The sequence below is a fragment of the Acomys minous genome (assembly GCF_964271855.1).
Source record: "Acomys minous genome assembly, chromosome: 12".
Taxonomy (NCBI): domain Eukaryota; kingdom Metazoa; phylum Chordata; class Mammalia; order Rodentia; family Muridae; genus Acomys; species Acomys minous.
Window position 1 is genome coordinate 25,147,347 of NC_140493.1, and position 26,000 is coordinate 25,173,346.

The 26,000-nt window shown below is 51.7% G+C and overlaps 1 protein-coding gene across 2 annotated transcripts; it reads right to left on the bottom strand.

Annotated features, from left to right (window-relative positions):
* Positions 1-6,881: 6,881 nt before the first annotated feature.
* On the bottom strand, positions 6,882-19,901 carry LOC311579910 (apolipoprotein L6-like). 2 transcript variants are annotated; one of them, XM_084750952.1, is made up of 6 exons: positions 19,754-19,901; positions 17,531-17,699; positions 16,939-16,990; positions 13,196-13,296; positions 11,043-11,892; positions 6,882-7,039 (listed from the first exon to the last, which is right to left on the bottom strand). In XM_084750952.1, exons 2-6 carry the CDS (start codon positions 17,587-17,589, stop codon positions 6,941-6,943), a joined length of 1,161 nt encoding a protein of 386 aa, XP_084607078.1. In that variant the 5' UTR covers positions 17,590-17,699; positions 19,754-19,901; the 3' UTR covers positions 6,882-6,940. The 2 variants fall into 2 exon arrangements, with proteins under 2 accessions (XP_084607078.1, XP_084607077.1); XM_084750951.1 differs by having other exon boundaries at positions 17,531-17,724.
* Positions 19,902-26,000: the final 6,099 nt, after the last annotated feature.

Consider the following 26,000-nt stretch of genomic DNA (forward strand, 5'->3'; position numbering starts at 1 on the left):
GGGATTAAAGGCGTGCGCCACCACGCCCGGCCCAGAGTTACTTTTCTTGTTGGGAGCAAACACTTGGCATGAGTAACTGCCATGTCCCTGGCATTTGAATACCTGGTCCCCCACTGGTGGCTTTTGGGAGTGGCTTAGGAGGTGAGGTTAGAAAAGGTATGTCACAGGAGACCTTAGGTTTTAAAACTTACTCCAAGCCAGGCTATGGTGACACACACCTGTAATTCCAGCACTTGGGAGGCAGAGGCAGGTGGATCTCTGTGAGTTCGAGGCCAGACTGGTCTACAAAGCGAGTTCAGGACACCCAGGGCTACACAGACAAATCCTATCTCAAACACCAACAACAACAACAAAAGGCTCACTCCATTTTTTTTTTTTTTTTTTTTTGGTTTTTTGAGACAGGGTTTCTCTGTGTAGCCTTGGCTATCCTAGACTCATTTTGTAGACCAGGCTGGCCTCGAACTCACAGTGATCCATCTGCCTCTGCCTCCCGAGTGCTGGGATTAAAGGCGTGTGCCACCACACTCGGCTTCCATTTTTTTAATTACTCCTCAGCTTCCTGTTTGGGAAGAAGGAGGAAGAGGAGGAGGAGGACAAGAACAAGAAGGAGGAGGAAAGGAAGAAAGAGAGAAAGGGAAAGAAAGAAAGTTTTCAGAAAACAGCGTGTTGGTAAGAGTGTCTCCTTTGCAGCTTCATCTTGGTTACCAATTTGATTGGATTTAGTATCAACTAAGATGGGTCTGTGAGGGCATTTACTGGAAGGAGTAACTGAGGCAGGGCAGGCAGCAACCCAGGTATAGGGAGGTCCCCGTGTATGCGGTGGTGGCACTTTCAGGATATGAAGCCCGTGAGCATCATAGTGGTCCCTCTCTGGCTTGTCTAGCTGTGAAACTGGTCCCTCTCACAATGACACCATCTCCCAGGAAGTCCTCTTCACAGTAAAAACCAGTGCCAGGCACTTGCACCTCGGAACTTTGAGCTCCATAAAACTCTTTATAAAGTCCTCAGGCTTAGGACGGTGTGCCAAGAGCCCCCGCCCTACAGGGATGCCCAGTACACTAGCTTACAAAAAGTTTCCTGCCGCCTGCTGGGCTGCAGCACCATTCACAGTAGCTAGGGCAGCTACGCGCCTGTACCCTGCGATGGGGTCGACACGTGCCAGATGAAGCCTAGACACACAGTGTCATCCATCCTTAAGAAGGAAATCCTGACATGCGCCTCAGTGCGAATTGCAGAGATGAGGAGTCTCACAGATCCCTGGCAGACAGACAATGAGGGAAGGAGCCTCCTAGTAGATTAATGTACATTTTCATTTAAACGTTTAAAATGTCTAACTTACGATTCTCCTCCTCCAAGACTAAGATGTGGGGGGTGGGGTGGGGGCTTTCTCCTACTGAAGAAAACTGTTAGGCAGGGCGTTCAAGTCGCCCATAGGGGGTCAGGTAGGATGCCTGCGGTGTGGTCCAATCAGCTTCCCGCTCTGGATCCTCCAGCCAATCCCAAGGGAGAAAGGAAATTTACCCCACCTCCCAAACCGGAAAGCTCTCTAGACAAACGCGGGTCTTGATCCCCTTCGCTCTGGGGAGTGTGGCTCATTATATGCTTTGCGGTGCGAATGTGCGCTTCTGCTTTCAATAAAATCAACCTGGGTGCTAGGACCTGGCTTTGCACGCGCTTTATCCTCTGAGTCGAGCAGAAAAAGAACCGAGCTCTTAAGGTAGAACATAAAAGCTACTATATTGTTTTTAAAATTACAAGTATTATCTGTAGGCCCGGCTAGCAATCAATCAAGACACAGACACTTGTTATATTTTAAGATAGCCTTAGTTTACCTGGGGCAGGGCAGATATCAATCCTCTAAACTACCCCCCATAGTGGGGCCTCAGGCGTGGGATCCCTGTCTCAATCCCATGCCATCTGCTTCTAATAACTTCTATAAAGCTACCTCCCATCCATAATCCCAAATACTTGCTCATGTTCTTCATCTGGGCCGGATTCTCCATCCACGCCAGCCATGTGCTTCTCCTCCAGCTAACCCATGGCAGCCTTCCTCTCTTCCCTTCAGGTCTCTCTCCTTCTCCTGGTGGCGGTCTTTCTTCTTCCCAGAATTCCTCTCTCTCCTAGCCCCACCTCTCTCCTCTGCCCTGCCCAGGTGGGATGGCTTTTTATTAAGCAAAAGGTTGGTCACAGAGACAGTAAGCACTAATTAGCATCAAAATACATCAGACCATCCCCCCAACACTACTGGGGCTTGGTGGTGCTCACTGTTGTTATAAAGAAAGTCAGTCCCAAACTGTTCAATTGTACCAATGAAGACTCGAGAGCCAGATGCTGGGGGGTGAGAGCCTGCTAGCTCAGAGAGGCAGAGAAAGCGCCCTGCTGACTTTCCCCCTCAGCTCCTGTGCCAGAGGAAAAAGGCAAAGCTCAAAGCTTGCTAGCTCACCCAACAGCCCAGGAGGAGAAAGCCAAAAACTAGAAGCCAACGAGCTCCTTCTTCTCCACTCTGTCTTAAATACTTTTCTCTCAAAGTCCCTCCTCTCTACTTAGCCCCTGTCAGCTGGTTTCTTGCTCTGCCTCCTGACCTAGAGTTAACTTTATTAAACCCCGTGTACAGAAAACTCTTGAATTAAAGCTGTGTGCTAGGGCTGAGCCACATCATAATCACCTGTTCACAGTAAACAGAAAGTTCTTGGATTGAACGTGTGTGCTAGGGCCGAACCACACCAAACACAGTTCACAAGCTCAGGGTTCATAATGGGATCAAATATCCTGTAATCCTGGAAGACCTCTGAGTTTGAAGCCAATCTGGCCCATAGATCTTGTTCAGGACAGCCAGGGTTACACAGAGAAACCCTGTCTCAAAACAAAAACAAAACAAAAACAAAAACAAAGAAAGAAAGAAAGAAAGAGAAGGAAGCCAATCACAAAAAAAGTCAAATACTGGATGTACCCACCCAAAAGAAGTACTCAGCTATTGACCGCCTGAACTATGCAGAGTCGGCTAGGAGCCACGGGGAAGGGAGACGGGGGGGGGGGGGGGGGGGGGGGGGGGGGAGGTTGGGGGGGGGTGATGACTATCACAGGGTGGAGTTTTGAATCTGGAGATAAGTGGTAGGGTCGGACTGGGGCATGACAGTGTGAATATATTTAGAAACAGAAGCTGATGCTTAAAGATATTGTGTGATATGTGTAAAAGATAAGAAGGGATGCTTAGGGACCATCTTTAAATTATTAATGCTGTATAAACTGAGGCCATGACTGATCCATGGTATGGGTGAGGGGAAGGTTTTTATTGTGGATATGAGGGAGATACAGCCAGGGCATCTGGAAGAGTCCAGAACAGGAGAGAAAGTGATGCACTAAACATGGCCGTGGGGGAGGGAGGGGCAAAAGGGCAAAGAGGGTCCTTGGCCAAAATGAGAAGGTGGGGGGGGAGTATAGGGGGGATGGGGGGGGGGAGGGGGGGAGAAGCCTGTGAGCTGGAGAAGTTTCGGACAGAGGTCAGGAGAGCTGAGAGGAGCCACGGGTCCTGTGTAACCCTGGAGGCCAGTGTGGGCCTTGTATGCTAGCGGGCACCAGACTTGTGCTGAGTTCCTCTCCCACACGCCCCACCCCCCGCACCAGACAGGGTTTCTCTGTGCAGTCCTGGCTGTCCCAGGCTGGCCTCTAACTCACAGAGATCCTCCTGCCTCTACTTCCTGAGTGCTGGGATTAAAGGCAGTGAGCTGTCACCTCCAGCTTGGGTTTCTTTTGGACCTGACAAATGCCTAAAGCCATTGTTTAAGCGAGGATGTTTGTGATGTGTTTCTCACAAATATCTTATGTGTAGAGAAAGAAGAAGAATTGCTCATAGCTGATAGGAAACATGGAATAAACATGGGCAGAAGGGGGCTATTGGAGTGGCTAATGAACCCACGGATAAACTCAGGGTTTATAAGCTCTACAGGCATAACACTATCGCCCTGTCCCCTGCTTTCACTAGAGTCCTCAGGTCCACCTGAAACCCTATGAGCCCACCTTCACTGCCACTGCCACCAGCAGCTTTCTAAGCTCACCCAAGAATGACCCAGCAAATTCCTCCCCCAGACACCAGTTTCCACTGGCTGTGGGAGCCACACTGTGAAGACCAGTGCGAGCTGGTAATGAAGGCTGTGTGGGTTTCCCTCAGGAGAACACTGAGAAGTTGCAGGCTTCCCAACTGGGCAGCACCCATTCACCAAAGACTGACTTGACCTCAATGAGATGAGCAAGACAGCTTACACCTACAGGATACTCATGGACCACCCCCCCTAACACACAATAGGATGCTCATGGACCACTCCCCCAACACACAACAGGATGCTCATGGGCCACTCCCCCAACACACAACAGGATGCTCATGGGCCACCCACACACACACACAACAGGATGCTCACAGACACGCCCCCAGCACACAACAAGATGCTCACAGACCACACACGCACACACACACACTAGGATGCTCACGGACCACCACCACCCCAACACACAACAGGATGCTCATGGACCAACACACACACACACACACACACACACACACCAGGATGCTCATGGACCACACACACAGGCACACAATAGGATGCTCATGGACCAACCCACACACACATACAACAGAATGTTGATCAACCACACACACACACACACACACACACAGATGCTCACAGACACCCCCCCCAACACACAACAGGATGCTCATAGACCACACACACACACATATACACACACACAACAGGATGCTCACAGACCCCCCCACTACACACACACACACAACAGGATGCTCATGGACCACCCCCCACACACACATACACACACACCACACACACAACAGGATGCTCATGGATCACCCCCCAACCCCCACGCACGTACGCACTCCTGCTTTACAGAGCCGTGAGTTCGTACTGGTGCTTCTCAGACATTTCAACTCCCCAGCCAACACTGTGACAAAAGACTGTCCAGCCTCAGGGCACAGCAGCCTGAAGCGGAGTGGCAAGGGACTTTGAGATAGAATTACAGTTGTGACCTCAGGAAAGAGGAGTCACTTTGGTAAGGCCTTTCTGTGCCTCTGGTGGAAGAGATGTGGCAATCGTCAAAGGTTCAGAAAAAAGACCACATGAATGATCCGGCCTGTTCTGGAAGGCCCGGAAGGAAATTAATTCTGCCGACAGCTGTGACATGGAAGTGCCTTCTGCCCCACAGAAGTGAGACAAGAGCTGGGCCAGCCGACACCCTCCCTGACTTTAGCCTTAGTCCAAAGCCCAGGCGACCAAAGTCATGCAAAGGCTGTCAGGCTCCTTCAGAAAAGCAACTCTACACACAACAGACAACCACTGTTTTCACAGTGATTTCAAAGGTCAAAGTGCTTCTAGAAAAGACTGTTCATTCTGATGTCTACCTTAGAAACAGTGAAAAGCAACTACTTCACTCTAATGTTTAACCCTAGATACAGTGACTGCTGGAATCCCACTACCCACAGGTCACAGGATTTACAAACAGAGCCCCCACTCCACAGTGTGTTGGGGACGGCGCTCCCTGCCTCACACAGCTCCTGGCTGGGGCTGCGTTGCAGCTGTGTGATGTAGCACTGGTGTGTCACACACGAGGCCCTGCTTCCATCCTAAGCAACACACACATACATGCACGCGCGCGCGCGCGCACACACACACACACACACACACACACAGACATGCGTGCACACACATGCTCACATAAGCACATGCACATATACATATAAACTCCACATTTCTTCTGCTGTGTTAGTCCCCCTGTGGGTTCCTCTCCTGTCCCTTTGGAGGGGTCTTTATCTTAGGTGCCCCCTTTGGAGGACTCTACGGAAGCAGCCAGGTAGCAGCACAAAGCCAGCAAGGAGGGTCAGAAAAGACTCAGCCTCAAAGCCCTGGAAAGGAAGTGCCCAGGTGCTTCTTTTTCTCCTTCAGGGTTCATCCCAGGAGAACCTACTCCTGACCAACCAGAGTGCTCGCTTATCTAGTTCCCCTTTGCACAGCCGACTCCCCGGGGAGTGGCCTGGGGCGGGGTACAGCTCTTCCTGGCAGCAGGGAGCAGAGACAGACAACCTCTGACCTGAGCCCCTAAACCCAAGTACTTGTGTGCCAACATAGTCTACCTGCGGTGTAAGGGGGTGAGGGTGGGAGACGGCGGGGAGCAGGGTGGGAGATTCAGATCTGCAGGCAAACGAGAGATCACAAAGGATCAGAGAAAAGGGGCTCAGTTCTACAGCGCACCAGGAGGGAGGGTCGCTGAGGAGCCTAACGTGTGCGGCTGGCAGCCAGCCCCTAGCCGGCCAGAGAAGGAAGAACACAGGAAGCCTTTCCTTCCCAAGGTGTGTTTTTGTTTTCTTAGGTGTTGTACCACCCATGTATCACTTTCAAAACAGCAACTAAGACAGAGAGAAAGGGATTTTTTTTAAGACGGGAGATCTAACAGCCTGCTAAGGGCTCAGGACCTGGGGCAGAAGAGGTGAGAGCAAGCCGCCCTCTCCACTTCCTCTGCAATCCGGCCTAGCAGGTTCCAGTGACAGCCTTTGTGTGCAAACCTGGCTCTGTGCCAGCAGTTCACACTGGAGAGAGGTGAGGGGGGCAGAGGTGGGGGGGGGGGAGAGAGACTCTCACGTCTAACCATTGCTAATTACTGTGAAAGCTGGCAGGAAGCCATAGCTGTGTAAAGTCCAGCAGATGCTCTGCAGTGTGCGGTGGGGAACCACGGGGAGAGTGGATGTGCTGGGTGAGTCGGAGTAAAAAAGGGAGGGAGGGTCAGGAGTGGGGCTGACAGGGATCTCCCTGTGTGTGAGCATCCACGCATCACCTATCCACCCCCACCCCCACCCCCACCCCCACCCCCACCCCCGCAACCCCGCCTTCTACCCCCATCCTGGTTCCCTCTTCATTAATCTCAAAGACCCAGGGTCTCAGTGCCTCTGCACCGCGGTCCCCCGGAGTCTTGCTTTCTCCCTCAAGGACGAGGCTGAGTCTCTGGCTCCTTTCGAAGATGACGTCTTCTGGAGTTTCTGAGAGAAAAACCAAACAATGTAACTACGATGCCCAGGTCTTGTTTTTAGGAAAGAAGAGCAAAATATAATCCCAGCACTCATGAGATTGAGGCAGGAGGATTGCTGAGAGTTCAACGCCACCATGGGCTATATAGTGAGGTCAAAGCCATCCCAGACTATGTAAGCGAGGCCTTGCCTTGAAGAAATAGAGGAGGAGGTGGTGGCAGTGGAAAGCCACAAATTTTTGTTTGTTTGTTTGTTTGTTTGTTTTTTGAGACAGGGTTTCTCTGCAGAGCCTTGGCTGTCCTGGGCTTGCTTTGTAGACCAGGTTGGCCTCGAACTCACAGCAATCCATCTGCCCCTGACTCCTCTGAGTGTTGGGATTAAAGGTGTGTGCCACCATGCCCAGCTGGGAAGTCACTAATTATAGGAGAGCCCCAGGCCAGGTTTGGCATCAGGAGGTAGCCCCTCTCCAGCCAGCCAGGTGCCACATGCCAGAATTTGCCATCCTGAGCCTGCCACTACTGAGCCTGCCACTACTGAGCATTTGTTTTGAGAGGGAGACTGAGGAGACTCACGCTGTATTCCTGACTGACTTGGAACTCAATAATGTAGCCCAGGCAGGCTTCAAACTCAGGAAGGTCCTCTTGCCTCTCTCAAGTGCTGGGATTAAAGGTGTATGCCACCAAAGCCAGTTTGCTACCACCTGGCTTTGAGAAACCTGATTCCCAGTGTGACACAATCAGGAAGTGGGGCCTTTTGAGAAGGCTGTTCAGTCATGAGATTTGGGATAAGATAGCTTCCCTAGGACAGGGGCCACTGGGAGCTGTTTGTCCCTTCCTCCCGATGAGGACATAGCAGAAGGTGTCCCTGAGGAATCAAGACAGAGCCCTAACGGCCCAGGGCCTGCTGGTGTCTGGCCTGTGGGCTTGCCGTCTCTAGAGTGATGAGTAGCTGTTCTTCACAAATGACCCAGCCCAAAGCTTTTTGTCACAGCAGCCCACACAGACTGAGACACTTGGCAAGCCACGTAACTTCCCTGCCTTGGTCCTCGTGGACTGCGCTAACAAAATGCCACACAGGGTAGCTTATACAACAAACAGTTCTTTTCTCACAGTTGCAGAGGCTGTGAGGCCCAGGCTGTCAACAGACAGTTAGCTGGGAATTGTGGGAGGGAGAGGAGAAGTTCTTCCACTCCCAGGATTGGAAGCTTTTATAACCCATGGGCTCTGAGCAGTAAGCAGGGGCTGTGGTTGGCTGACACAGCAGCAGGTGATACCCGCAGTGTCATAGCTCCTGTGCGGGCTTGTCACCTGGTCTCTTAGCCCTATAGTGGTGAGTGTGCAGGCCCCAGGGAGTTGGGGATTTCCCATTGGGTCCCCTCTGGAACTGTCTCAGTGGCCAGAGCCAGCTCATTACAGGCTCAGCCCTCTGCCTTCTCCTCTCCCCTCCCCTCCCCCACTCCTCAAATGTTTCCGCTGCAGCTGCTTCTGGCCACTCTGCCCTGGCTGCTGCTCTCTGGAGCCCCTCAGCTCATCTACTGCCTTTTTGTGATCACTGTAGTCACCGTCATCAGTGAGACGGCAGCCTCTGACACTCTGCCACTGTTGGCATCAGTGAGACGGCGGCCTCTGCCACTGTTGGCATCAGTGAGATGGTGGCCTCTGCCACTCTTTGCCACTGTTGGCATCACTGCTGCTGAATTGCTGCTACATGACCTTAGTGTCTGCCACCGACACCACTATGGCTCCCTCCACTGCCTCTCCTGCTTCCTTCTTTCCCTGTGTTCCCAGCTCAGCCTGTTTTACAGGTGAGGACAGTAAGGCCACTGGAGAGAAGCCTTTTCTTGGGCTTAATATGATATCAGAAGCAGACAGCACAGTAGTGGGCAAAGCAGTTTACATAGCCCCAGAACAGGTGTTTGATCCAAATCACAGCATAGCCTCATGCAAATTAAAGCCTGTGTTAGCTGGGAGCAGTGGCAGCTGTAATCTCAGCACTCAGGGAGGCAGAGCTCTGTGGATTTTCTGTAGCCTGACCTACAAAGCGAGTTCCAGGACAGCCAGAGCTACACAGAGAAACCTTATCTTGAAAAACCAAAAAAAAAGAAAGAAAGAAAGAAAGACGAGAGAGAGAGAGAGAGAGAGAGAGAGAGAGAGAGAGAGAGAGAGAGAGAGTTGTGTGGGGCCTGTGTTAACACCAGCTATGACACGGTGGTCACCTTTGCACTAGTCATGGCATTCCCTCTGCAGGAGCACCAGGGAAATACCTCAGTGGAAATAGTGGCAAGGTCATTTACATTTCACTGAGGGTTGTAAAGGCCAAGCTTGGAGCCATCATAGCCAGGGCTGGGACTTCAGGAGCTGGAGTTACACTTTAGCAGCAAGCAGCCGTCAGTGCTGTGTGGCTCTGGGATGGGAACCCTTCAGTCAAGGCGACCAGGGAGCCACAGAAGAGAATGATCATCAGGTGGTCAACTCGCCCCGTTCTTCTATGTCTTAGCTTATTTACGGGTGAAATGAGTAATTAGAAAGAATTCTTATAGTCAGGCCTCATTAATATTAGCAGTGATTTTAATAGTGGGTTAGCAGTGCTTACACCAGGCATAGTGACACAAACACATAATCTCAGCACTTAGAAGCCTGAGGCAGAAGGATCATATGTTTGAGGCCAGCCTGGACTACATAATGATGCCAAGTCAGCCTGGGCTACAGAGACTCTATCTCAGAAAACAAAACCAACACTACCCCACCCACCCAGCACAACCATCCACCCACCACCAAACACACTACCTACCACCAACACACCCACCACTACTACAACACACCACCACCACACCCGCCACTACTACAGCCCACCACCACCACACCCACCACTACTACAACCCACCATCACCACACCCACCACTACTACAACCCACCATCACCACACCCACCACTACTACAACCCACCATCACCACACCCACCACTACTACAACCCACCACCACCACACCCACCACTACTACAACCCACCATCACCACACCCACCACTACTACAACCCACCACCACCACACCCACCACTACTACAACCCACCACCACCACACCCACCACCACTACAACCCACCACCACCACACCCACCACTACTACAACCCACCACCACCACACCCACCACCACTACAACCCACCACCACCACACCCACCACTACTACAACCCACCACCACCACACCCACCACCACTACAACTCACCACCACCACACCCACCACTACTACAACCCACCATCACCACACCCACCACCACCACCACCACACCCCGACAACCTTATTCTATCCTAACTTTCTCCCCAAAGCCTCTACGCCAAATATGGAGGGCTTAAAGCTCCCCCATAGGGTTCGAGAGGGTGGTTAGTCCAAATACTTCCCGTGACCCAGAGACCTAGTGTATTCCACCAGGAAGCTCTCTTCCCCAACCTGGAAGCCACAAGAAGACAGAGAAGGCTAGCCAGGCCAGCTGAGGACAGGCTGCCCCATCTCTGAGAGGCACCTGAGCTCTGGAACCTATTTGGACCTTGTCCTGGCTAGCTTTTGTCAACTCGACACAAGCTAGGGGAGGCTGAGAAAGTGCCCCCGTCAAAGTGCCTGTAGGCAAGTCTCTAGGGTGTTTTCCTGGTTTACTGATTGGTGTGGGATGGTCCAGTTTATGTGGTGGTGCCACCCCTGGAAGGTGGTCCTGGGTGGCATAAGAAAGCAGGCCGAGCAAGCCATGGAGTGGGGGTAAGCCAGTAAGCAGCACTCCTCCATGGCTTCTGCTGGAGCGCCTGCCTTGGCTTCCCTCAATAGACTGTGACTTGGGCTGTGTAAACCAAATAAACCCTGTTGATCATGGTCCATTATCACCACAATGGTAGTGTGGTGCACGCACGCACGCACGCACGCACGCACGCACGCACGCACGCCTAGGCACCCTTAACCCTGGCTGTTCTACATGGCTCCACAAATCTCAGTTTGTCTCCTCGCCCTTTCCGAAGCCTAACCCTCACCTTTGTCAGCTTCTTGTAGTAACAGGTTAGTTTTGATATCTCCCGCTCCCATTCCTGAGCCCGCATTCTTAACTCTTTCACAAAATCTGTTGGCTCTTTAGACTTCAGGTCCTTGCACTCCTCGATGAGATCATATATGTTCAGGCCAAGGAATACGGCATCACCTACACCTCTCCTCAGGAGAGCAGTTTTGGTCATTGCCAGGGCTGTGCCCCCAAAGGCCTTTTGCACCTGCCTGCTGTTTTGGGTTAAACTTTCTCCAGCAGTCATGAGCTTCTTGGCAACTGAGGTGACATGGGGGTGTGTTTTGGTTATCTGGAGGGCTCGCATGTGCTTTCTGATGTTTTCCCAGGCGCTCCCACATTTGTAGACAATGTCACTAGCAGCTATGACATAGGACGTCTTCTTTCCCTTGGCGTCCTCAAGCTCCTGGTCACTGGCAGGCATGATGCTGTTGGCCTGAGCTTGGGCTCTTTTTTCGTGAAAGCACTCCCTTGTGTTGGTTATGATGTTGGTGACCCCAGCAAGTGCCCCCAAACCTTGCCCAGCAGCACTGAGCAACAGGCTTGCCCCTGAAGTTGTTGGAGCAAGGACGAAACCCAGGAGGCTCATGACTCCAGAGATGACTGAGGCAGAGTCTGTCACTATTTTGATCTTGGTGGCTTTTCGGTGTTTTTTGTCAATGTGGTCTGCGATGGCATAGAGTTTTCTAATCTTCTCCTTTTCATTCTTTTTCCAGCTTGGAAACTCTTTTAAAAATGTACGTTCTTCCTCTGTCAGAGCGTCATCTTCAACTTGTACTTCTTCCTCATCAGTCAAATCTCCGCCCACAGGACCATCATCCTTGCCCCTGGGTGTGAGGGAAACACAGACTTAACATCCCAGAGAAAAAAACCCACTGCCCATCCAGCCTGTGTGGCCTCCAGGTAGCCTTCGCTCCTAACTGTGAACCCTCTCCACATCTCCCTAAAAGGCCGCTGAGCACCACTGAGCTCAACCCTCGCAGGAAGCAGCTGGTACAATGGGAGTCACAGAGCAGGGGCAGTGGGCAGCGGGGTGGGCCTGAGGGGCATTGCATGCCCTGCTCCGAGGAAAGGCGAAAGGGAATGCCACCGTCCTGACCAAAAAAAGGGTGTAGAGGACAGAGAGGGAGGGAAGGGGTGGGGGGAAAGGAGGAGAAAGATGAGGCCAGGTGTTGAACATAGGAAGGGGAGGAAGGGATGAGGAAGAGGGGGTGAGGAGGAAGAGGAGGAAGGGGTGAGGAAGCGGGGGTGAGGAGGAAGAGGAGAGGCCAAATTATATAACACTTCTGGGGTCTGACCGTCTTGACTGGCTACAATGGCTGTGTCTTCATGTCTCCTTTGAGTCACACTTGGAGAAGGCTGATATGAATGGTAACTAGTTTCTGTGCTTTCGAGAAGACAGCCCCTCTTCCCTCACAGTGATCCTGCAGGGCTGGGGTGGTTCCAACGAGAATGGCCCTCAGAGGCTCATCAATTTGAATGCCTATATTCACCAGGGAGCAGAACTGTTTGAAAGGATCAGAAGGATTAGGAGGTGTGGCCTTGTTGGAGTGGGTGTGGCCTTGTTGGGGTGGGTGTGGCCTTGTTGGAGTGGGTGTGGCCTTGTTGGAGTGGGTGTGGCCTTGTTGGAGGAAGTGTGTCCCTGGGATGGGCTTTGAGGTTTCAAAAGTTCTCTCCAGGCCTCCATTTCTCCCTGCTTTCTCCCTGCTTGCTGGCCTGTGGATCAGGCTGTAAAGCTCTTAGCCACTACTCCAGTGCCATGCCTGCCACCACGTCCCCCCCTCCCCCCCCATGATGATAATGGACTAACCTCTGAAACTGTAAGTCACGTGTTTTCCATTTTTTTTTTTTATAAGACAGGGTTTCTCTGTGTAGCCTTGGCTGTCATGGACTTGCTTTGTAGACCAGCCTGGCCTCGAACTCAGAGATCACCTGCCTCTGCCTCCTGAGTGCTGGGATTAAAGTCACCACAACCTGGCTATGCTTTTTTTTTTTTTAAGAGTTGCCTTGGTCATGGTGTCTCTTCACAGCAACAGAACAGTGACCAAGACAAGTGGTTATTCGCGATTGAGAGAACACGTGCTGCCTCAGCACGACCAACCCTTCCCAAGAAACCAACCCCTGGGTTACCTTTGCAACTCAACGTCAGCCTCATATTCCTCCCCTGTCAGACGGTTCAGCTCTCGTGTCTGCACCAAAGCCATGTCCTTACAAGTCAAGTTCTCTCCTAACTGGAAGATAGAAAGCAAATTTACTGCTAATATCATAAAACATTATAAAGTTCAAGTGTAGAAGGATTTAGATTATGCATTATTGAAATCAAACCAAGCCATAGTTTATACTAACTGTAAGACCTGAAAACTATTGCTTTTAAATTTTTTAATTAGCCGGGCGTGGTGGCGCACACCTTTAATCCCAGAACTCGGGAGGCAGAGGCAGGTGGATCGCTGTAAGTTTGAGGCCAGCATGGTCTACAAAGTGAGTCCAGGACAGCCAAGGCTATACAGAGAAACCCTGTCTCAAAAAAACAAAACCAAAAAAATAATAATAATAAATTTTAATTAGAGCCGGGCATGGTGGTGCATGCCTGTAATCCCAGCATTGTGGAGACAGAGGCAGGCAGATGGCTGTGAGTTCAAGGCCAGCCTGGTCTACAAAGCCAATCCAGGACAGCCTCCTCTTAGTACTACATCTGGAAGAGCTCACCACATCTGACTTCTAGAGCCATTGATTCATCAGCCTATTGGCTTTTATGTGTATGTGTGTGCATATGTGTGCTTATGTGTTTGTGTGTATGCATGTGTATCTACACTTGCCTGTGCATTTGCGTGTGGAGGTCAGAGGGCACCTCAGGTTTAGTCCCTCAGACACTATCACTGTTATTGAGATAGGGTCTATCCTGGGCCTATAGCTCTCCCAACTGCGTTGGGCCAACTACAACAGAGATTAGGATCCTCCTGTGTCCGTTATGTGTAGTCATATACCATGCCTGCCTGGTTTTGTCCTTTTTTTTTTTAGACCTGGGCTTAGGGAATGAACCCATGCCCCATGCCCTTTATGGACTGAGCTACCTCCCTGGCCCTCTTGACATCTGTCACTCACAAAGACCTCTGTGAAATCTTCCCATCTAGTCAAGAGTATCTATAACATTTTAAAAATTACTATTGCTATGTAACATTTAGTGATACAAATGCACTACAAGTGATACAAAACTGTATCTGTTTTCTTGGAGTTGTTTCTCACAAGCTATTGAGAACAAAGAGATGATTTCATTTCACAGGACAACACAACACTAATAAAGACATGGTACAAGTTATATTTCAAGGGACATAGTAACATATATTCTGTAGAGAAGGCATAATTCTGGGCTGGGCTCCAACACACCAGAGTAAAAACCTAAGTGGGGTGACCCAACGTGCTACTCCAGACCAAAGGGAGCTGGGGTGTCTGTTACCCTAAGAGAAATCAGCAGAGTGCTGCCGGCCCACTGCCTACAGGCCAGATTCATAAAAAGTTCCCTCAGCATATATGTGCGTAAATGTGTGTATGTATATGTGTGTGTGTGTGTGTGTGTGTGTGTGTGTGTGTGTGTGTAAAGAACTTGTGGTCACCTGAGGTCCCTGCTGTAGTAGGGCAGTAACTCTGACGTGACCACTGCTCTGTGCTGTTCCCCCTCCACCCTTCCAGGTCTATGAGCCCAGCCTGCCCCCTCGGCTCACTGGAAACTCGCTCCATCTTATGAAGTGTTACTCAATTGTAGAATTAAAGCTGAGGTCAATCAATTTCTTAAAATTAAACACATTTGGATTTTTATCCTTCAAATTTTTACATTGATTACTAAATTTTATGAGTGCAGGGACAAGAGGCACATCTGTGCTACCTTGTACATATGACCATTGGGGGACAACTTGTAGGAATTGGGTCTCCTTTTCCACCTTGCGGGTCCTGGGATCAGAGTCAGTTTGCCAGGCTTGGTGACAGTCACCTTCACCTGCTGAGCCATCTTGTCAGCTCCAGGATTTTTCCCTCTGGTGGCGAGAACCATATCCAGTCATCTTCCCTGGTCTCTGCATAACTAAGACCCTTGGCAGCTGGGCGTGGTGGCACACGCCATATTCCCAGAACTTGGGAGGCAGAAGCAGATGGATCTCTGAGTTCGATGCCAGCCTGGTCTACAAAGCAAGTCAGGGCTACACAGAGAAACCCTGTCTTAAAAAAACAAAACAAACAAAGACCCTTGGCATTCCCCAGGTGATAGGGCCCCAGAGATGACAAGACTATCATGGCTGGTCACGGCAAAGTTCTTTCAACCTGGACCTCCTGTAATGGCCTGATTGTGGGAAAGCCCCTAAGGGTGGGGGAGGGGCTGCCAAGACAAGCAACTGTGCTTTTAGGCTTCCTGGAGGGAAGAGGCCAGGACAGGCTCAGCCAATGGTTTAGTCACCCACGGTCCATACTGCCACCTGCACATGGGCCAAAAGGACTCTCAGGATAGTCCAGAAACTGTGTCAGCCACCTTTGCCCTTAGGAAGGAGGCCCCTGACACTGCCAGAGGCCAGATATCAGATCCAAGGTCTCAGGAGCCCTTGTCTGCAAGGATACCAGGAGCTCACTGTCCGCAGGGGCACAGGCCAGTGTGGGGATGATCATCTTCAGGTTGTGGAGAGGAAGTGGAGGGACTTAGGGAAAGAACGCCATGGCTATTCTTGGAGTAACTGGGTGACAGCTTGGAGCAACACTGTGGGAACCCTTAGGTGACCCCAGTGGACACTGGGTGTGAGAGCCGAGGGCAGCATGAAGCCTGGGGGATGAGCAAATGCTCTGCTGACCCCTGTACTGCTGCAAAGGCTGATGGGTGCTCATAGGTTGTGAGGTGTGGTGGAGGCTCACTGCTGCTGAGAGTGAGTGAGAGACCAGCAGACTGGAGGGAGCCAGTAAAGTTGCTCACTGAGGTGAGGAGGACAGAGGACAAGCAGAAACTGAGCCACCCAGTGTCACAGCTCAGGAGAAAGCAGAGATGAGGACTATAGCTGAGGAGAATGTTCAAGAATTCAAGAAAGACAGGAGTTTGTGCCCTCCTGTTGCCCACTCCCCCCACCCCACCCCCAGCCCCACAACCATGCTACACACACACTGTTGGGAATTGACCCAGGCCTCCTGCACTTGGCACTGAGGCCACCCTACCTAGCCCTCTGGGTATTTTTCAATGTCCAGCCTGATTACTTCACCTTTGACCCATGATGGCTTCCCTCTGCTGATGGACTAAGGGACGCACCTTGGCAGATCCTGCCGTGGCTATGTCTGAAACGATGGCCCTGCTCTCTTCTATGATCCAAGTGGCTAGAGCAGACAGTAGGGAAGAAGTTCTGTCTGTCCTCCCTGCTCGAGACAGTCTGGGCAGGGCAGGCACAGTCCACGGAGGCGGACCCATGGGCCTCCTAATTTCACTGAATCTGGCTTGCTGTTGGAAGTTTCTCTGTCTTGGGGAGAGCTAGCTAGTGAAGGCCCTGATGAGGGCACGTCATCGATGGGCTTTTCATAATTACACACAGGATAAAAAGCAAACCCAACTCTATTCAGAGGAGAGAACGCTGCATAGAATAACAAGGCAAATCCCACCCACGGGTCTGTCGTGAGTGGCACCTCTGAACCAGTGGGGAATCACGTGTAAGGAGCGGAACCCAAGACCCTGCCCAACTCTCTAATTCCTAGCTGCCTGGACATGGAGACCTGTCAGCCTGTCAGCTTGTCAGCTTTTTCCTCAGCTAGTGCCTGGCTTCTGTCCCCTTGATCTCTTGTCTACTGTGTTCCAGAAGCCACCCTCCCCTGCCTGCTGTCCCTCAGAGAGAGGATGCCCCAAGCTCAGCCCTCACCTCTCCAGGAGCCCTCCAGTCAGTCCAGCAGGAGCTGCGACCACAGTCTGGCCTGAACAGGGACAGAAGCAAAGGCAGATTTTTATTTCCAGCTGAGCCAATGGCTGGAGCTGGGTGGTTCATGGAGGAGGGAACAGGATTATGAAACTGGTACATCTTAATCACAAAGCTGGCTATAAAGTTGCAGGCCAACTTTGAAGTCCATTTCCCAGAAAATGGGCCTTGCTGAGAAGCAGCCTCTTTCCCTGTTTCACTTTCCCTATCTTCCTGCACACTCTGTGAGGTGAGCGGGCAGAGGACTGGCTGTGGCCTAGCTCAGGATGGTCCAGACCCTGTAGAGAAACCCACCATCTCCCCTTCCCAGCTGTGTGCCAGGCTCCGTACTGAATGAGCACTGCTGAGCCAGGGCGTGGAAGTCCACAGGGTGCCCGTGTGTCTCCAGTACTGTGGGCGGGAACAGCCTGTCCTTGGTCTTGCTTCACCATCTGTGAGGTGCATTTCAACTAGTGCTGATAAGTTTAAACCTTTGTGAGAAGCTCTCTGAGCATGCGCAGTCACCCAGCAGCAATAGACCCAAAGCGGCTGCACTCACCGTGGCCCCTCCCATCCCAGACGGTCTTCTGTTGTGTGCTGGGTCTCTGCAGATGCCATGGGCCAGCCAGAGTGTGACCCACAGGAGGCAAGAAGGAAATCCAGTTCAACACAACTTGGTTAGCCAGTGTTGGTTCAACCTTCCAGGGTCTGACCCAAGCAGTCCACTTCTGACATAGGTAAACACAGCACAACCTTGTGGGAAAAGTTTCCTTATGACAATTACCACAATAAAGTGTCAGGCATGACTACATCAAAGCCCCTTTGCCGCGAGCATGTCTGTTGCAAAGTACCGGTGACCTCTCCCACAAGAGTGGGTTCTGTTGACTGAGAACTGATGGTCAGGGGTCTGGGATAAACATGATAGTCTGGGGGACTCTGGTGAGGACTGGCCATACAGACAGCAAATGTCACCAGGTTAACTGCATCCGATCCAAGAGAGAAACAAATGTGACTTCCTTCTGTTGAGGAAGGCAGCACGTATAACACTCCTGCTTGCTCCAGGGTAAGCTCTTCTGTGAGCAAAACAGACCTCATGTACCCCGCACCATCGCATCTGATACAGATATGTGATGCTCATCACAACCCCAGGAGGAAGACAGCATCACGACTGATGACCCACACCTGCAATCCTTCGCTGCAAACTGCTTTAAAGATGATGAAAGCTGGGTAGAAGGCTCGGCTGGTAAAGTGGGGGCCTGAACTGGCTTCTCAGCACCCGGAGTAAAAGCCACTACAGGTATAATCCCAGCTGGGGAGGTGGAGGCAGGAGGATTCCTGAGACTTGCCAGCCAGTCAGCTTCTGAGGGAGACAATAACTCCAAAACAAAGTGGAAGGCGGTTGATTCAGGGAGACAGTCATGTCAATCTCTGCCTCCATGTGCACAGGCCCATGCCCAAAGGTGTGCACACACACACATAGGAAGAGTTACAATTAGCCCATGCATTTGGTGGCAAAATCTGACCTGAAGCCTGGGAAGGAGGGGTGTCATAGATGTCCCATTGGGGACTGAGCACGCCACACTCCCCTGCTTGCTGCCCTGAGAGATGCAGAGTATCAAATTGTCCTCTACCTTAATTCTTATGTTTATCAGCTTCTGCTGCAGACGCTCATATACTGTAGGCATATTGTTAAAACTATTTTTATTTTGGGTTCACTAATTCTCTCTCTCTCCCCCTTCTCTTACCACAATCCCTTCCAACACCCCAACACCAGGTAGGAGAGAAAGAAGGTTTGTGGGGAGAGGGGGCGTAATTTTCCTCAGCTACTTCCTGCTGTTTAGGGTTGTCGGCTTCCTTGGTGCAAATCCAGCCCTCATTTCAGGATATCTCTGACTTCTTCTGGTCTCATGCACGGCATCAACAGCAGCCAGGAGCAGTGGGCGGGGGGGGGGGGGGGGGGGGCAGGGGGGGAGAGAAGCACCAGCAGCCTTCTCCCTTCTCGGAGCCCCCAGTCCCTCTCTCTGGGTCTGGCTTTCATACCCACTGACAAAGACACACCCTGCACCAGGTAGTTCACAGCTGACAACCATCACGTGCCCTCTCAGGAGGCGGTTATCAGCTATGGATAAATGGAGCAGCTCCCATATCCCACACCTGGGACTAAAACAACAACACGTTTGCATATAACCCAAAACTTCCACAACAATATACACATGCTCCAGTCAGCCCCAAAACTTCCACAATATACACATGCTACAGTCAGCCTGCCACGTCTTAGAGATTCCACAGCTGTGGATCCAACCAACCACAAACAACACTATTGGATTGGCTGAGAGAGGCTTCCCATAATCCCAGCACTCAGGAGGCTGAGCCCAGGGGATGAAGGTGAGGTTAGCTAGGCTCCATAATACCACACCATTAGTTTTCCTTTTGGCTTGGGAAAGCACTGCACTGCCAGGACTGAATAAGTACAGATGTTTTCTGTTACCATCAGTGACTCCCTATTTGCATATCATTTACATTGTATTAAATGCTTATGTCGCAGGAGGGTGGAGTCAGGATCATTCAGGAACGGGGGAGGTGGGTTGAGGAGGTTGTGGGGGGTTTTCTACAAATACCATGCTGTGTTATCTAAGAGACTTGTGCATCCCCAGGGTTTGGTGTCTGGAGGGGGAGCTGCAGTCCTTCCCCATGAGTACCACAGTTGCTACAGTGTACACACAGGTGTGCCTGGCTGTCATCCCATCCCCCACAGGAGAACGGGCCCAGGGAGCATTCTCACCCTGCAATTCTCGGATTCCAGGAAACGGTGATCTTTTCCTGGCCTCAGTATCCAAGGATGTTTTGTGCTACAGACGCCTGAGATTGCACTGTGCCAAGTGCAACAGAGTTTCCATCTCAGCCCTCCAGGCTCTGCAAAGAAGCACCTTTAGGACCCTGGGAACACAGGGCAGAGCAGAACAGGAAGCAGCAGTTGTGCTAAGAGTCGGGCACTCCGAACTTGGCCCTAACAACGTGGCATTTCGGGTCTGGTAGTTCCCCTAGCTTCACCTCCCTTCCTGGGCTCCTGCAGACATCAAATTGGGTGGAGTACAGTAGAGACTGACACACACACACAACCTGTGAGTATGCTTTTGCATAAGCACTCATGTGCATTCATGTGGGATATTTATGTATATATACACGCTTTGTATCTTGACTCTCTTTGAAGACGTGAGATGCTTTTTAAAAAATATGTTGTGTATTCATGCATGTGTGTGCAGAACAGTGTGCATGTCACAGCACTCAAGTGGAAGTCAAGGGACAGCTCTCAGAGTTGGTTCTTATCTTCCACCACGTGGGGGGTCCCAGGGTTTGAACTCAGAGACTCTCAAGCCCACCGGCCTTTACCCTCTGAGCCATCTCTCCGGCCCATGAGAGGCTCTTAAGGGGATTTCCCTCCACTTCATCCCACCTCACATTCAAAACTAATGCCATCCTATATTTTTTTCCTCTCTGTAATTAGCCCCCTGTCCAGTGAGATGGGGGAAATATTCCAGATGGTCTGACCATCAGAGCTGGACCAGCTGTCCTCTGTGGGTAAAGCAGGCAGGACTGGCATCCTGCCTTGGGAGAACAGGTGAGGGCAGTCAGTCACAAAACAAAATGCCAGAAGGGTTTTTTGTTTGTTTTTTGGTTTTTCAAGACCAGGTTTCTCTGTGTAGCCTTGGCTGTCCTAGACTCACTTTGTAGACCAGGCTGGCCTCGAACTTGTAAGACCTCTAGTGAGGTCTCTAGTCTTATTTCCAGAGTCCCTACTGAGAGACGGAGCCCGTTGTCAATGTAAACGCATAGGAATTTATTGAGCCAATGCGGCGGGGTCTGACAAGCTCTTTCGAGCTGGAGACCCTGAGAAGCAGAGGCACGGGCCTTTTTTTGGGTTTTAGACAAAGAGATGAGTTTTACAGTACGTGATTGGTTGAAGCGTCACAGGGGCGTTAGGTACTTTCTTAGTTGGGAGGGGTAAGTACATTCCTGGGAAAGTAGAAATTTTAAACACATGCTGTAACACAGACTCGCTGTCATTGAGCCAAGATGGGCTCTTTAAGGTCTCTCCTGTCTCTGCCACACACACACACAGTGGTCTGATATGGCTGTCTGTCCGTCCCTGGTTCAAGCTGGACTTTCTAAGCAGAGGAAACTTACAGACTTTGGCCTTAATGGGAGTTCTTAAGGGAGGACTGGGTAGGCCAGCTTTTATATTTTCCCAGACTTTGGCTTTAATGGGGGTCCTTCAGGAGGGGCGGCTGGTTCCTTCAAACTCACAGAGATCAGCCTGCCTCTGCCTCCTGAGTGCTGGGCTTAAAGGCATACACCACCACCGCCCGGTTGAGGGGATCATCTTATAGAACAGAAAGATTGGTCTGGGCTCATGGTTTCAGAGACTTCAGTTAGAAGCCAGTTGGCCCGGTGTGGTAAGGGACCCTAACCAGTGGAGGAGGAAGGGGAGGAGGGCAGGAGGGGAGGAGGGCAGGAGGGGAGGAGGGCAGGAGGGGAGGAGGGCAGGAGGGGAGGAGGGCAGGAGGGGAGGAAGAAGTAAGAGGGGAGCAAGGCAGGGTGATAACAGGAGACAAGGGGAGAGAACCGAGTTCTAATCCCTTTCCTTGTGTGAATTTAATGACCTCACTTCCTGGTACTAGGTCCCTCCTCTTAAGGTCCCACTACCAAGCTCAAGTCCCAGCAGCCATGTCACGTGGTACACAACTGCCTGTGACTCCAGCTCTACGGGCTGCAACTCCTCTGTCTCTTTGGGATTTTGCACTGACATGCATATATAACCTACACATAGACATCCACGTAATTGAAAATAATTTCAAAAAAACCAACTTTTTAAAAGGTCCTGTTACTCCAGCGATATCATACGCTGGCCACTAAGCCATTAGCCTGTGGCCTCTGGGGGGCATCTCAGAGCCACACCTTGTCAGCGGGGTGGATTGCGGTGGTGGTGGAGCTGGTGTGGGCTGGAGAGCCTCCAGATGGACCAGAAAGGAAGCCTGGGCTAAGCCAGCCAGGGCCGCCACGGAGCAAACTAGGGGAGCAAGTGGGCTTACTTGGCCCTGTGTCTGGTATGGAGTGAGGCCCGCTGGCTCTGGGGTCTATGAACCCTGTCAGTAAGAAATGAGCAGCCGGTTCTGGCCGCCTCAGAGAAGGGGCTGGTGGCTGGGTTCCCAGGCCAAATTCCTATTCCCTCCGCTCCGAGGCCTCAGAAAGCTGAGGAACCCTCGGTTTCAGTCCTATGCTGTGTTCCTGGTCAGGGAGCAGTGACCCTGTCCAGAGGGCAGGGAAGACAGAGCAGGGACTCCCTCCCCTCCCCCCAGCCCCCAAGTGGGTGGAGACTGTGGGAGTTATGAGGCCTGTTCAAGAGAGATGGGGGAAGCTGCCCTATCCCCACCCCCTACCCACACCAGACAGGGAAACCCGCCAGTGACTGTGGGACGGGCCTCCCCAGTGCAGCTGGGCTCCAGACGGTTTTTCCATGAGTGTTTTTCCAGAGTCCAGAACCGGAACCACAGTAATCCAGAGACTGGCCTAGCCTCCCTCTTCAGGGCAGGGTTCCCTTGGCTACCCCTGTGCTCACCATGAGGTCTGCAGTAAATTCCTTCTGCTCCCCCTACCCATCCCCCCACCCCACCAAAGCCCAGGCTGAGATCATGTGACCTGCAATGGGACCATATTTGGAAACATTTTCTGAGGATTTAAAAAAAAAAAATCAACAACTAAAATCTGGAGATGAGGTCATCTTGGCGCCAGTGTGAGGAGGGGGGGCGGCGGGGGGAGCGGGGCGGGGTGGGGGGGAGCCAACAGCCGCATTAGGAGCTAGGAGGGCTGGAGGCAGAGAAGGCAGAAGTGCCAACCGCCCTGCAAGCAGCCCCGCCCTCTTTTCTAAGGCGTGTGTAAAATCAAGGCCTCTAGCCACTTGACTCCTTAGAACTACAGGGCCTGCAGAATTTGCCAGAACTGCCTCAGCGATGGCTGTGTCTTCCCATCCTCTGACACTGAAGACCTGAATGTGTGGGGTGCGGAAGGGTGGGGGGATGGGGGCGAGACTCTAGCCAGGTGCTGCTGGTGAAGATGGGGAGGCCTGTGGAAAGGCCATAACCATACAGGGCTTAAAGCTGCTGCATTATCAACCAGCTTAAAGGGACAGTGAACTGAGCCACAAAGACGGAGGAGGGGACCCGTGTTAGGGTGACCTGGTCCTCTAGCTTCCCTCAAGGAGGGGCTGTAAAGAAAAGGAGGACCTCTCCAGCTCAACCAGGAAGCTGACCAACAACACCTTACACTGCCCAAAAGCCCCGCCCCCTCCCCCGGTGCTACCCACAGCCCTATGTGAATTCCTGGAGGACAGAGAGCTTTGCTCTCACACAGCACTGCCTGCCCAAGAGTCCCCAGAGGCTGCAGCTGCCGGCCACACTGTGCCTTTTGGCTTCTGGGCCAAAGGGACTAATTTTAACTGACCCTTTGATTCATGCCAGAGGCCTGGACCCGCCCCTGACTCCAGCCATCCTGCGGCCCCCTCAATCACGCCCCCCCCCCTTTGAAGCCTCACGAAGTTTAAATTCATTCCCAGTGAGCTCCCAACCCTCCTTTGCAACCTCATGCTTGACCAACCCGCTTCACAAACTTTCCCACCCAGCCAGACTGGTCATCTTGGGTTTCCAGAACATTCCACGTTAGGTTGCTTCTTCCCCGAGCTTGTTCTCGTCATCCCTCAGCCCTCCTGTGTGATCAGAGCTCTTACCTGGACCACTCAGGCCAGTGAGAATGGTGGCACAAAGCCTGAAGCCTCAGATGCAAGTCCTCCCAACCCCCTCCAGGCTCTCCCCAGTGCACATCAACCTGGCACTGTCCTCCCTGTAAAGCTGCCAAGGCCCCATGCTGTTGGTGTGTTTTTAAAATCCTTAAAATCTCTTTCTTCCTCCTCTACCCTAATCCCTACCGAGAAAGAAGGTTAGTGGGGGAGAAGGGAGTAGAGTTTTCCTTAGCTACTTCCTGCTGTTCAGGGTCGTCATTTCCTTGGGGCAAATCCAATCCTCATTTGAGGTTATCTCTGACTTCCTCTGGTCATCACACTGCATCAACAGGAACCAGGAGCAGCAGGAGGAGGAGGCAGAAGCACTAGCATCCCTCTTTGCTCAGTCACTCTCCGGGGCTGGCTTTTATCCCCACTGACAAAGACCACGCCCCCTGCACGAGGTAGTTCACAGCTGACAAAGATCACAGGCCCTCTCACAAGGCAATTACCAGCTGCGGACAAAGTGGAGCAGTTTCCCAGATCCCACACCTGGGATTAAAACAAAAACACGTCTGCATGTAACCCAAACCTGGTTAGTTTTGTTTTATTTTGTTTTTGTCAACTTGACACAAGCTAGAGTCATCCCGGATGACGGAACCTCAGTTGAGAAACCGCTTCTATCAGGTAGACAGGCCTGTAAGCCAGACCGTGAAGCATTTTTTTTATTTAAATAATTGACGTAGAGGGCAGAGCCCACTGTGGGTGGTGCCATGCCTTAGGCAGGTGCTCCTGGCTTGTAGAAGGAAGCAGGCTGAGCCAGCAGTGAGCAGCAGTCCTCTGAGACCCCTGCTTCAGTTTCCTGTGATGATGGACAGTAAGATGTAAATCAGCTGTACCCTTTCCTGGATAAGCTGCCTTTGTGTTTATCACAGCAAAAGAAAGCAAGCTAAGCCGGGCTTTGGTGGCACACGCCTTTAATCCCAGCACTGGGGAGGCAGAGGCAGGCGGATCAATGGCAGTTCGAGGCCAACCTGGTCTACAAAGCGAGTCTAGGACAGTCAGGGCTACACAGAGAAACCCTGTCTCAAAAAATAAAAAGAAAGAAAGAAAGCTAAGACGAGGAGACCTTCTTTTTTGCCTTGGCACCAAATTTGTGCTCCACAGGACAAACTGAAGCATCTCCAAATTGCTGGATAACCCCCAGGCTGTTCTGGGGTACAACTAGGATACAGAAAGGAACAAATCATCCCCCTCCTGTGACAGAATAAAGTGGAGGCCTAGGCTCAGCAAAGCCCCAGCTATGCAGATGGGCTGGGGGGTGGGGGAGGGGGGACTGTCTCCCAGCACCCTGCATTGCAGAGTGGGTTTGATTATGGAAATGCAAGTTGGGGTGGCCCAAGGGTCCCCTGCCCCTTTCCTTTTGAGTCCCCCTTCCATGGGGGCACTTTGGGGAGCAGGTCCTGGGTTTTCCAGGGGTCAATGGTGGAGGGACTTGTGACCCAGGAGAGGGCCTGTGGGGAGGGCACTCAGTTCCACAGGGATGCTGTAAATCCCGGAGCCTTACATCCACAAGTAAGTATTAGCTCCTACCCCTCTTTGAAGACGCTTCTCTCTACAGCAAATGGAGACCACGGCAGGAAAGCCACAACTGGTCACGTTGCAGAGATCCACAGATTGTGCAAAGCCAGTCCCAGAAGCTACATCTACGTCACAGCTCCTGTGTCTATGGCTCAGGGAACAACATGGAAGAGGGGACAGAAAGACTCTAAGAGCCAGAACACCGGGAAGTCTGCTGTGCAACACGCGTCCTAGAAATGGCTGCATAGCCGGGCAAGGTGGCGCACGCCTTTAATCCCAGCACTCAGGGGGCAGAGGCAGGTGGATCACTGTGAGTTCGAGGCCAGCCTGGTCTACAAAGCGAGTCCAGGACAGCCAAGGCTACACAAAGAAACCCTGTCTCGAAAACAAAAAAACAAACAAACAAACAAACAAAAAAGAAATGGCTGCATAAACAAGATCCGGACAGCGGCCACATCAGTGGGAATGCTGACGTGAAAGGAGACTTTGGCAGGGTCCCACCCCTAAACAAAGAACTACAGGCAAAGATGAATGCTGGGAGACGGAGAATTAGCCTCACCCAGGAGGGAGCCTCCTCACTGGCTTCCAGCCATGAAACCACATACACACCACCAACGTGAGCAGACGCAGCAGGTTGTATATATATGCTTGTGCACATACATCATACACACACACA

Coding starts and splice junctions, on each gene's coding strand:
- LOC311579910 (XM_084750952.1), bottom strand. CDS start 17,589: ATGGCATCTGCAGAGACCCAGCACACAACAGAAGACCGTCTGGGATGG. Junction 16,991..17,530: donor CTGGGATGGGAGGGGCCACG/GTGAGTGCAGCC, acceptor GTCCCTGTTCAG/GCCAGACTGTGGTCGCAGCT. Junction 11,893..13,195: donor GCTGACGTTGAGTTGCAAAG/GTAACCCAGGGG, acceptor CCTCACACCCAG/GGGCAAGGATGATGGTCCTG.